This window comes from Mobula hypostoma, chromosome 12, assembly GCF_963921235.1.
Source record: "Mobula hypostoma chromosome 12, sMobHyp1.1, whole genome shotgun sequence".
Taxonomy (NCBI): domain Eukaryota; kingdom Metazoa; phylum Chordata; class Chondrichthyes; order Myliobatiformes; family Myliobatidae; genus Mobula; species Mobula hypostoma.
In genome coordinates this window covers 102,490,686-102,503,725 of record NC_086108.1, presented here as the reverse complement: position 1 = coordinate 102,503,725, position 13,040 = coordinate 102,490,686, and the positions used below count along the sequence as shown (strand labels likewise).

At 41.9% G+C, this 13,040-nt stretch overlaps 1 protein-coding gene across 3 annotated transcripts in view; it reads right to left on the bottom strand.

Annotated features, from left to right (window-relative positions):
- st6galnac3 (ST6 (alpha-N-acetyl-neuraminyl-2,3-beta-galactosyl-1,3)-N-acetylgalactosaminide alpha-2,6-sialyltransferase 3) overlaps positions 1 to 13,040 on the bottom strand; it is a 322,126-nt gene that overhangs the window by 270,220 nt on the left and 38,866 nt on the right. For all 3 annotated transcript variants that reach the window (XM_063064719.1, XM_063064717.1, XM_063064718.1), the window contains exon 2: positions 7,733 to 7,939. In XM_063064719.1, coding sequence (XP_062920789.1) covers positions 7,733 to 7,939 — 207 coding nt within the window. The remainder of the gene's footprint in view (positions 1 to 7,732; positions 7,940 to 13,040) is intronic.

Below are 13,040 nucleotides of genomic sequence, written 5' to 3'. Positions count from 1 at the left end.
TAATGTGTAGAAACCCTTAGGAGGCAGTGATCATAACATGATTGAATTCATACTGCAATTTGAGAGGGAGAAGCATAAATTACAAGTATCTGTATCGCACTAGAATAAAGGGAATTAGAGGCATGAGAGAGAAGGTTGCCCAGGTGCATTGGAGGAGGGTGCTGGCAGGGATGACAGCAGAGCAAATGTGGCTAAAGTTTCTGGGAGTAGTTCACAAAGTGCAGGATAGATATGTCCCACAGAGGAAGTTCTCAAATGGCAGAAGGCGGCCACCATGGCTGACAAGAGAAGTTGAGGACTGCAAAGCCAGAATTAGCATGTAAGGTAGCAAAAGTGATTGGGAAGCTTTTAAAAGATGAAATATGAGGGCAAACTAGCCAATAATAAAGACACTAAAAGTATTTTTTCAGTTATATAAAGAGTAAAAGGGAGGTGAGAGTTGATATTGGACTACTGAAAAATGATGCTGGTGAGGTAGTAATGGGGGACAAAGAAATGGCAGATGAACTTAATGGGTACTTTGCATCACTCCTCACTGTGGTAGACATTAGCAGTGTGCCAGAGGTCCGTGAGTGCCAGGGAGCAGGAGTGAGTGCCATTGCTATTACAAAGGAAAAAGTGCTAGGCAAACTGAAAGGTCTTAAGGTGGATAAGTCACCTGGACCAGATGGACTACATCCCAGAGCCTGAGAGAGGTTGTTGAAGAGATAGCAGGTGCATTGGTCATGATCTTTCAAGAATCACTTGATTCTGGCATGATCCCAGAGGACTGGAAGATTGCAAAAGTCACTGCATTCTTTACGAAGGGAGGAAGGCAAAGGAAAGGAAATTATAGGTCAGTTAGCCTAACCTCAGTGGTTGGGAAAGTGTTGGAGTCCATTATTAAGGATGAGGTTTTGGGGTACTTGGAGACTAATGATAAAATAAGTCAAAGTCAGCATGGTTTCTGTTAAGGGACATCTTGCCTGAAAGATCTGTTAGAGTTCTTTGAGGAAGTAAAAAGGAGAGGCAGTGAATGTCATTTACTTGGATTTTCAGAAGGTGTTTGATAAGGTGTCACACATGAAACTGCTTAACAAGATAAAATCCTATGTTGTTACAGGAAAGGTACTGGCATGGATAGAGGAACGGCTGACAGGCAGCAGGCAGCACGTGGGACTAAGAGGTACCTTGTTGGTCGCTGGTGACTGGTGGTGTTCCTCAGGGGTCACTATTGGGACTGCTACTTTTGGCTTTGTGGCAAAGTTTGCGGATGATATGAAGTTAGGTGGAGGGATAGGTTGTGCTGGGGAAGCAATGCAATTGCAGCAGGACAAATTGGAAGAACAGGCAAAAAAGTGGCAGATGGAATACAGTGTTGGGAAATGTATGATAATGCTTTTTAGTAAAAGGAACAATAATGAGGAATAGCGTTGAAATGGGGAGAAAGTTCAAACATTAGAGGTGCAGAGGGACTTAGGAGTCCTCATGCAACACTCTCAGAAGGTTAATTTACAGTTTGAGTCTGGGGTAAAGAAGGCAAATACAATGTTGCCATTTATTTCAAAGGGAATAGAATATAAAAGCAAGGAGATAATGCTGAGCCTTTATAAGGCAGTAGTCAGGACATAATTCGAGTATTGTCAACAGTTTTGGGCCCCATATCTCAGAAAAGATGTGCTGTCATTGAAAATGGTCCAGAGGAGGTTCACGGGGATAATTCTGGGAATGAAGGGGTTAACATATGAGTAGCATTTGGCATGCTTTGGGCCTGTACTCCTCGGAATTTATAAGAATACGGGGGATCTCACTGAAGCCTACTGAATTTTGAAAGGACTAGATAGGGTGGATATGGAAAGGAGAGTGCCAACAGTGTTGGTATCCAGAACTAAAGGGTACAGCCTCAAAATTGAGGGACGACCTTTTAGAACAGAGGTAATGAAGAATTTTTTTAGCGAGAGAGTAGTGAATCTGTGGAATGCTCTGCCACAGACTGCGGAGGCCAAATCCGTGGGTATACTTAAGGCGGAAGGTGATTGTTTTCCGATCAGACAGATCATGAAAGTTTGGAGTTGCATGGAGTTGAGTGGGATCTGGGATCAACCATGATGGAATGTCGGATCAGACTTAATGGGCTGAATGGCCTAATTCTGCTCCTATGTCTCATGATCTTGTGGTCTCTTACCAACAGGGCCACAACTCTGCCTATACCTTCCTGCCTGTCTTTTCAATACAAAGTATCTCCTTTGATGTTAAGCTCCCAACTATGGTCTCCCAACTATCTTCTTTCAACCAGGACTCAGTGATGCCCACAACATCATACCAACCAATCTCTAATTGCGCTATGTCAGTCCACCTTATTCTGAATGCTATGCATATTTAAATACAGCACCTTCAGTCCTGCATTCTTCACCCTTTTGAATCTTGCCTCTGTGGTACAATTTAACTGTTTGTTCCAGGCAATCCAGGCAGCTTGTTGAATATATCCGCAAAAAAATGCGAAAAGTTGCTGTAAGTGCACAAATTCTTCTTTTTCTTTTTCTCTGCAATGTCCACATTGTTAGTTTCTTCAATTACTAATGGCCTTGAAGGGTCTCAGATTCAGATTATCAAACGTTCATTGAAAAATACAGTGAAATTTGTCATTTGTGTTAACAACCAACAACCCAAGGGATGTAAGGATGGTCTGGGGTTATCACACATTCCAGTGTCAACATAGCATGTCCCCTATGTCCAGCAGAGCACACAAGCAAAAACAACAACAGCAAAATGTGCCCCTTTACCTCCTTTGATATCGACCCTGGAATTGTTGATGATAACCAATGAAGATCCTAAATTCCAAGCCTCATACTCTGGACTTGTCAATGACCAGGACCCCGAACACTAGGCCTCAAACTCCGGTCTCACCATTAGAGTATCTAGGCGGGTCACTTGATCTCATGCCTCCTGCCCTCACGGAATTCCTTTCCCAGAATACACTTCACTGTCAACTCGCTGACCTGGTTGGTGGGTGGGTTGGTAGACCAACAACCCTCATCCTCACTGATCACCTGACCCGACTCCAACCACAAATGCCCTTTACCACATGTCCACGTCGTTGGCCTCTGAACATGGAAATGCAGAGCAGAGGACTGGACTCCGGCCTGATCTCTAATTCCCCACAATCCCTGTCTCTAAACCTTAACCTGACCCATAACCCACTCTCTGTCCCCAAACTCATCCTTCTGAATCTAAAAGAGATAACTAAATCTGAGGCACAATGCCGTTGGAGACCGTAGCTCAGCACCATCTTGACTTCAAAATATCAACTGTTTATTTCTCTCCGTAGATGCTGCCTGACCCTTTGAGTTTCTCCAGCACTTTTGTGCATAGCACCAAGGCCAGGGTGGATGCGTTCACTGATCCATGTTCTGCTCTTTATGATTCGATTTGATTGAGTTGAAAGCCTCCTTGTTTCTTTGATGCAATAATACCCTTTGAGAAGCATGTGTCACTCTAAATAAACTATAATTAGCCATCGCAAAATGCAGGAGGAACTCAGCAGGTCAGGCAGAATCTGTGGAGGGAAATAAATAGCTGACAAAAAGCCAACTATATAGTCCTCTCTATAGATGCTGCCTGACCTGTTGAGTTCCTCCAGCAGTTTGTGTGGTATGTGTGCTGCTCTGGATTTCCAGCATCTGCAGAACCTCCCATGTCTATAATTAACTATCGTCCTCTGATTTCCAGATTGGGCTAATGAACAATAAACTGTTAATGGCCAAGCCAATTCATTCCCTCCCCTTACCCCTTCCTTTTCAGTCATGAAGAAGAGCCTTGGTCTGAAACGTTGACCGTTTATTCATTTCCCTAGATTCTGTCTGACCTGCTGAGCTCCTCCAGCGTTTTGTGTGTGTTTCATTAATAAAGTGCCTGATATCCACTTTAAATATTAATCAGGGTTAATTTATCCTGTTTTGTCTTTAATTGTAGAAGTCACCTGAATGGAGACCATAAGCTTCTTTTGTCAGCAAACGGCTTCTGTTCTGTGCATTGTGGAGCTTGACTGAATTTATAGCGAATCGATAGTAAGGGGGTGGTAATCAGGAGAATAGCAAAGAATAGATCACAAGTCAACCTTTTATATCTCATTCTGTTCAATACAAAAATGCGTTATAGACCATAGCACTATTGGAAAAGAGCTTCAGGAGTTTGTATTGTGACAAAGCCAATAGCAATTTAGCTTCCTTTAATTTTTCAGTCATACCAGGAGCTCAAGCACAAAGATCCAGGCTGTTGCCTTGGTACAGTACTGAGGCAATGTCAGGGGGTGGGAGGAGGGGAAAGGAGTAGAAGTTCGATTGAATCTGAGTGAGCCCATGGTCACCCCCTTCATTCCTCCTTCCTGTCCAGCCCTGATGAAGGGGCTCGGCCTGAAACAGCAACTGATTAATCTTTTCTATAGATCGGGAACCCTTGCTTAATGGTATTGGTCCATGGCATAAGAAAGGTTGGGAACCCTTGCCATAGATGCTGCCTGACTTACTGAGTTCCTCTTACATTTTGTACGTGCTACTCTGGATTTCCAGCATCTGCAGAATCTCTTGTGTTTATTGTTAAACTGAGTCAGTGAGTAAGCTTTTCCAAGAAACATTAAGGTACTGTCTGCTTTCAACAGGATCCTTTGGAGATACTTTAACAAAGAGAAAGGAAGTTCCCCAGATGCCCTGCCAAAACAATACCTAAACACAAATTATCTGCTTTGTGAGAGTTCATTACACATCATTTATAACATAAATTATATTGCAGAGATGCCTGACCGAGCTGGTAAATGTACTCTATTATTGCAAGGCTTTCCTCTTATGAAAGGGGGCATCTGAGATAATAACCTGGTTTCATATGGCAGAGGTAAACGTGGAAAATTAAACTGTGAGTGGGGAAAAGAGACAGAGGTTTAATGTAACAATGAATCAATTTAAGACTGATCATCGCAAAGTTATTCATATAATGAACTGAGTCACATGGCACAGAAACAGGACCTAAAGTCCACCAAGTCCCAGAAAGGTGGACTGAAGGCTAGAATTGCCTGGGATATTATAAACTAGGAAATGCAAGCATGGCATGGAATAAAATGTGTGATTTCAATAAATATATATATCTGCATGGCTTTGTTATCAAAACACAAATTCTTAGAATTGCATAGCAATGTGATACAATGAGGAAAAGGCCACACTGCATGACAAGACAAGAAAGACAGAGAAATCTAGTAAGAGATTTATGATTAGATTTTAATTCAAATTCTGTGGACAGTTCTGGGCCGCAAGAAAGTTGTAAGGGCCTGAAAATGGTTGAAGGACATAGACCAGGATGTTACCAGAAGTGAGGGACTGTTACTAAGAGTATGTGATAATAGTGGGCTGGTTCTCTTTGGAACAGAGGAGGAGAAGATTTAATACAAGAGCTTTTATTAACAAAAAGGAAAAGCTGCTCACTTTGTAGAGTATGTTGATAAATTCTTTGGTAATAAATGTGCTTTGTTAATTCAAATTCAAAGGGGAAAAGCTGCTCCCTTTGTTGAGTGAATTAATAATCATAGGCTATACAAAATAATTAGAATGTGATCTTTAGAAGGATATATTTTTCACCCAGAGACTTTTTGGGATCTAGATCACTCAGGTCCAAGAGGTCTTGGAGCACACACACACACACATGATTTCAGTCTCCGCGGTGGTCCTATAGGTAGAGTGAGGTGAAGGGATAAAGATAAAACATTAGCTTTATTTGTCACATGCATATCAAAACATTGAAGTATACAGTGAAATGCATTGTTTTTGCTTCAACGACCACCACAGTCCAGATGTGCTGGAGGCAAGTGTTGCCATAGTTCCAGCACATAACTAGCATGCCCACAACTTACTAACTCTACCTTGATGTCTCTGGAACGTGGGAGGAAACCAGAGCACACAGAGGAAACCCATGCGGCCATGGTGGGAATGTACAATCCTCAGTTTACAGCTGGTGCTATCGAATTTTACACTAACCACTATGCTACCATGTGGGCAAGTGGCCAAGTGGTTAAGGCATTGGACTAGCGACCTGAAGGTCATGAGTTCAAGCCCCAGCCGAGGCAACATAACACTCACAACAAGGACACACATGTTGTGTCCTTGAGCAAGGCACTTAATCACACATTGCTCTGTGACGACACTGGTGCCAAGCTGTATGGGCCCTAATGCCCTTCCCTTGGACAACATTGGCGTCATGGAGAGGGGAGACTTGCAGCATGGGCAACTGCTGGTCTTCCATACAACCTTGCTCAGGCCTGTGCCCTGGAGAGTGAAGACTTTCCAGGCGCAGAGCCATGATTTCGCAAGACTAACGGATGCCATAATGCTACCATGCCGCCCTACGGACTGTGGCAGAGTTTTCTGCACTGAGCATCCCTCCGGACACTGAGAACATCCTGCCTCTCCATTCAAACACTGCTGTCATATGATGGTTTACACGCTCCTCCAAAGGTACCAACTTTCTTTAGTACTGCTTTGGAGTCTCAACCTACATCCGCTGCTCAAATCACTTTAGTGGGATGCCACTGTCTGACATTCTGACCGCCCCCCCCCCCCACCACCCCCAGAAAGGCTGTTGACAATGAGATATGGTGCACAGTAGAAATTTTTAAAAAACTTTTATTCTTTGGTTTTTGAACTTGGAATGTGGCATTGTCACCCTAGTAATTGTGTGGTAAGGTTATAAATAAGAATATTTTATCATTAGTGTGGAGAGTAAGAGGGAAGGAGAAAAAAATCTCTTTAAAATGCAGGCGGTAAAATTGGTTCAGGAACCTCTGCTTTGAGGATAAATTGGATGAACAAAGATGAGTCAAGGGACTGCTGTGTACCTGTCCTGAATTTTCTGCATATTAAGAAATATCACAACATATGCCAGTGATAATAAACCTGATTCTGATCAGTAACTCTATATTCTTAATTTTGCTTCTTTTCCTTTTGTACTACCTCATTGTACTTCTGTATGGGACGATCTGTCAGGCTGGCATGCAAACAAATGCTTTCCACTTTATCTTAAAACATGTGATAGTAATAAACCAAATACCATGAGACCAAAAAGAGATAGGAGCAAAATTAGACCATTCAGCTCATTCAGTCTGCTTCACCATTCAGTCATGGCTGAACTTTTTAAACTTCATTCACCCATCTATCCTTAACCCATTACCAATCAAGAACCTATCAATCGTTGCCTTAAAGAGACATGGTGACTTAGCCTCCATGAAACTCCATGGCAACAAATTCCACAGATTCACCACCCTCTGCCTAAAGAAATTTCATTTCATTGTTGATTCCCCTCCTCATCTCAGTTTTAATGGAACATCCTTTGTCCTGAGGCTGTGCCCTCAAATCCTAGACTTCCCTACCAATGGAAACATCTCAATATTGAGACCTTTCAGCATCCAGTAGGTTTCAATGAGATTCCCCCTCATTCTTCTGAATTCCATCAAGTACAGACCCACAGCCATCAAACACTCCTCATATGTTAAGCTTTTTGTTCCTTGGATCATTCTTGTGAACGTCCTCTGAACACTCTCCAGGCCCAGCATCTTTCCTTAGATATGGGCCCAGAAAATATTGTGCTTGTCAGAAGTAGTTCTTATGGCTAAACAGATTATCAATTACCAACCTTGTGCCTGAGCACAAACTAAGGGTAAATATGATATCCATGTTGATATGAAAGGATTGCGTCGCCATATTGATACAGTTACCTGCTGCGTTGTGACACTGATGTAGCCAAGGAGGTCGCGGGGCTGCTGGCTGATGGTGGTATGTGTGAACGCTCTTGCTGTGCTTAAAATCCCATCCTGGTCAGGGTAAGACTGAAGAAGCAGCGATGAGATGTGGTTTGTGTACCGGACCACGGCCCCAAAGAGCGAGGCCATCAGTATTGAACTCAGCACAAAAATCGATTTCTTCTGTAAGGTTGAATTGGTAGAAAAAAGGGGAAAAGAATTGTTAACCTGGCAAAAGAAACAAGTTTCACAGAGTGAAATAACTCATTTCTAATATCAGATGTAGACAACAAAAGGGTCCATTTAGACCTTAATCTGTTTCTGGTCTTCAATTAAATCTTATTAATCTCCCCTTCAACTCCATTAACTACCATGCCCCAGTGATTAATACCTTGAGGTAACAAATATCATTTACTAATTAAAACAAAACTGCAGGTGCTGGAAATCTAAAATATATTAAAAGACGCTGGAAACAACAGGCCAGGAAGCCATGGGAAAGAAAAAACAAAGCTAACTTTGCAAGTCTGAATGATTTCCTTTGCTCATTGTGTGAAATGGTTTCACCTGAACAGCTGAAAAGTTACACCCTTTTGTTCTTGACATTTTTTTGAAGGAAATAACTTACTGCATATTTATTTACCTATCTTGCTTTTTTAGTCATTATCAAATTCAACAATAGAGTCAGACAGCACTGCAGCAGAGAAACAGGCCCTTTGGCCCAACTAGTTCATACTGCCTCAGTTCATTCTACCTGCACCTGGACTATAGACCTTCATATATGTACCTATGAAAACTTCTCTTAAGTGTTAGTGTAGAACCCACATCTACCATATCTGCTGGCAGCTCATTCCACACTTGCATCACGGTCTAAGTTCCCATCGGATTTCCCTTAAATATTTCACCATTCATCCTAAATACATGGCCTCTAGTTAGTCTCACCCAACCTGAGGGGGAAAAACCTGCATGCATCCTATCTATACCCCTCATAATTTTGTATATCTATATAAGATCTCCCCTCGTTCTCCTGTGCTCCAGGAAGCAAAGTCCTAATCTATTTAACCTTTCCCTATAACTCGGAACCTCAAGCCCCGACAACATCCTTGTAAATTTTCTCTGCATGCTTTGGTAGCCTTCCTCACTGTCCACTACACCCCCAATCTTGGTGTCATTTGCAAATTCACTGATCCAGTTTACCACATTATCATCTAAATCATTAATATAGATAAAAATAAATCATAATAAAACATTCCGTACTACAGGGAATACTGGCTAGTCAATTCACGGTTTATAAGACCATAAGACCATAAGATATAGGAGCAGAAGTAGGCCATTCGGCCCATCAAGTCTGCTCTGTCATTCAATCATGGGCTGATCCAAGTCTTTCAGTCATCCCCACTCCCCTGCTTTCTCCCTATACCCTTTGATGCACTGGCTAATCAAGAACCTATCTATCTCTGCCTTAAATGCACCCAATGATTTGGCTTCCACAGCCGCTGGTGGCGGCAAAGTTCACAGACTTACCACCCTCTGACTAAAGTAATTTCTCCGCATCTCTGTTCTAAATGGATGTCCTTCAATCCTGAAGTTGTGCCCTCTTGTCCTAGACTCCCCTACCACGGGAAATAACTTTTCTTCCATCTCGTGCTACACTCAAGTGATCACTTTATCAGGTATAGAAGTGTACTTAATAAAGTGGCCACAGGAGTGGAACCCAACGTGGTCTTCCTTCATTATAGCCCATTTACTTCATAGCTGTGCATTCAGAGATGTTCTTGTACACACCACTGTTTTAACACATGGTTATTTCAGTTACTGTTGCCTTCCTGTCAGTTCAACCAGTCTGGCTGTTCTCCTCTAGCCTCTGTCATTGACAAAGCATTTTGCCCACAAAACTGCCGCACACTGGATTTTTTGTTTTGTTTTTCACATCATTCTCTGTAAACTCTAGAGACTGTTATGTGTGAAAATCCCAGGAGATCAGCAGTTTCTCGATATGCAAACCACCCCATCTGGCACCAGCAATCATTCCACGGTCGAAGTCACTTATATCATAATTCTTCTCCATTCTGATGTTTGGTCTGAACAACGACTGAACCTCTTGACCATGCTTTTATCCTTCATGCTTTTATCCATTGAGTTGCTGCCGCATGATTGGCTGATTGGATATTTGCATTAATAAGCATGTGTACATAATAAAGTGGCCACTGAGTGTATATTACTATGTCACAATGAAGACTCTCGCATTCTATTGAATAACTCAGTCCCTGCATCTGGCTGACCTGGTGCTTTATCCTCAACTTTGTCTCTGTCATCACTAACTATGATTTGCACTCTTGTTTGACACCCCTGAACCCAAGGCCCTCCAAAGTTCTCCTATCCGCGTTATAACTGACACTGAATACTGTTCATCCATTGTCACTGAGCTCACTGATCCACAATAGCTAAGCATTCGTTTCAGATCTTTCCATTGTCTTAAGAGTCATACACCAGGAAAACAGGCCCTTCAACAGAATTCGCTCACGCTGACCAAGATGTCTATCCAAGCTAGTCCCATTTGCCTCTATTTGGCCTAGATCTCTTTAGACCTTTTCTCTTTGACCCACAGCAGGAAGGAGGAACAGAAGCATCAGGATTTGGACTGCCAGACTGGGTAACAGCTTCTTTCCTCAGGCTGTAAAGCTAATGAATACCCTGCTACCACTGAGGCCTCGTCACTACGACAGTGAGCTGCTTACCTGTGTTGTGCACTACATGCATTTTGAATTCTACTTTATTATACAGAATCAGGTTTAATATCACTGGCATATGTTATGAAATCTGTTGTCTTTGCAGTACAATACATATTAGAATAAGAATGTGAATTACACTAGGTATAAAAAATAGTTAAATTAAGTAAGTAGGGCAAAAATAGAAATAAAAAATAGTGTAGTGTTTATGGGTTCAACATATTTATGGTAATATTTTGTTTTATGTGTTATATGTGATATAGGTTTTGTGAGTGCACCGTGGTCCGGAGTTACAAAGTTTCATTTGGTCGTATGTATGGGCAGTCAGATGACAATAAATTTGAACTATTCTATCCACAAACCTGTCTAAATGTCCTTTAAACATGTTTTTATACCTGCCTCCTCTGACAGCTCGTTCCAATTTAGCTACCGCCCTTTGTCCGAAAAGGTTTCCCTTTAAGACCCTTTTAACTCTTTCCATTCTCACCTCAAATCCCTAGTTTTAGACTCCCCTACCCTGGGAAAAAGAGATTAAAGATTAGCTTTATTTATCACATGTACATCAAAACATCCAGTGAAATCCGTCGTTTGGTTTGTGTCAAATCAAATCAGTGAGGATTGGACAGAGCAGGCTGCAAGTGTTGCCACACTTCCAGCGCAAACATAGAATGCCTACAACTCACTAGCCCTAACCGTACATCTTTGGAAAGTGGGCAGAAACCCATGCATTCATGGGGAGAATGTACAAACTCCTTACAGGAAATATCAGGAATTGAACCAATCTTACAGCTAGTGCTGTAAAGTGATGCGCTACCATGCCACCCAAAAGAGACTGCTTTTCCACCTTATCTATAACCCTCTTGATTTTATAAACTTCTATAAGGTCTTGCCCTTCTTTATCTTTGTAATCTCATCCAACTCCATAGAACGCCAAAAAGATCTCTAATTCCATAATTCTGGACTTCTTTTGATTCCAGATTTAATCCCTCCACTGTTGGTCTCCCGATCTTCAGCTGTCAAAATCCTAAACTCTGGAATTTTGTCTGAATCACTCTGCACCTCTACCTCTCCATCCTTCTCTAAGGTGATCTTCTCTAGCCAATCACAAACGCATTGCCTTAAGATCTCTTTATGGGGTTCACTGTCAGTTGTTGGTAAATTAAGGTTGCGTTAAAGAAATTTTAAACTGGCAGGTTATATTTTGTTTAGGATACTGGAACCATTCAGGATTTCTGAGCAGTATCTCCTCATTTGTTAACTACAAACACAACTGCTGGAGGAACTCAGCAGTCAGGCAGCATCTGTGGAGGGAAATAAACAGGTGACACTTTTGGAAAGGAAGGGGGAAGAAGCCAGACTAAGAAGGTGGGGGGAGGGGAAGGAGTAAAGCTGGTAGATGATAGGTGAGACCAGGTAAAGGTGCATGAAGCTGGGAGGTAATAGGTTGTAGAAGTAAAGTGTTAAAGAATAAGAAATCTAATAGGAGAGGAGTAGATCATGGAATAAAGGAAAGGGTGTGTCTTGGCCCAAAACATAGACTGTTTATTCATTTCCATCGATGCTGCTCTATCTACTGAGTTCCTGCAGACTTTTATGTGTTGCTCAAGACTTCCAGCATCTGCAGAATCACTTGTGCCTCTGTTCCTCAAAACTTGTCTTTCCAATTGATGTACTGTATGCAATAGTGCGAAAATTTATCTCCTTAGGTCCTCTCTAAACTTCCAATCTAAAAATGTACCCTCTTAAAAATTAAAAATGTGCCCTCTTGGCTTAGACACACCCATTATGGGAAAAATAATTTTAATATTACCATTTCTCTCCCCAGCATAATTACATATAACCCAGTCAGGTTATCCTCACAGCCTCCTGCACTCCAGGGAAAGCACACACAAAATGCTGAAGGAAATTTGCAGGTTGAGTCAGTGGTAAGGAAGGCAAATGTAATGTTAGCATTCATCTCAAGACTAGAATATAAAAGCAAGGGTGAAATGCTGAGGCTTTATAAGGCTTTGACAAGAGCACACGTGAGCAGTTTTGGGCCCCTTATCTAAGAAAAGATATGCTGGCATTAAAGAGGGTCCAGAGAAGGTTCATAAGAATGATCCTGGGAATGAAAGGGTTAACATATGAGGAGCGTTTGAGGGCTCTGGGCCTCTACTTGCTGGGGATTAGAAGAAGGAGGGGAATCTCATTGAAACCTATCAAATATTGAAAGGCTGAGATAAAGTGCATGAAGAGAGGTTGTTTCATATAGTGGGGGAATCTTGAACCAGAGGGCCTTTAGAAATTTAGAATCGTCCCCTTAGAACGGAGATGAGGAGGAATTATTTTACTCAGCGGGCAGCGAATCTGTGGAATCCATTGCCACAGATGGCTTTGGAGGCCAAGTTATTAGGTATATTTAAAGCAGGGGTTCCCAACCTAGGGTCCATGGCATAAAAAAGGTTAGGAACCCCTGATTTAATGTGATTTAAAGCAGAAGTTGATAGATTCTTTATCTGTAAGGGTGTCAAATGCTATAGAGAAAAGGCAGGAGAATGGGGTTGAGAGGATTAATA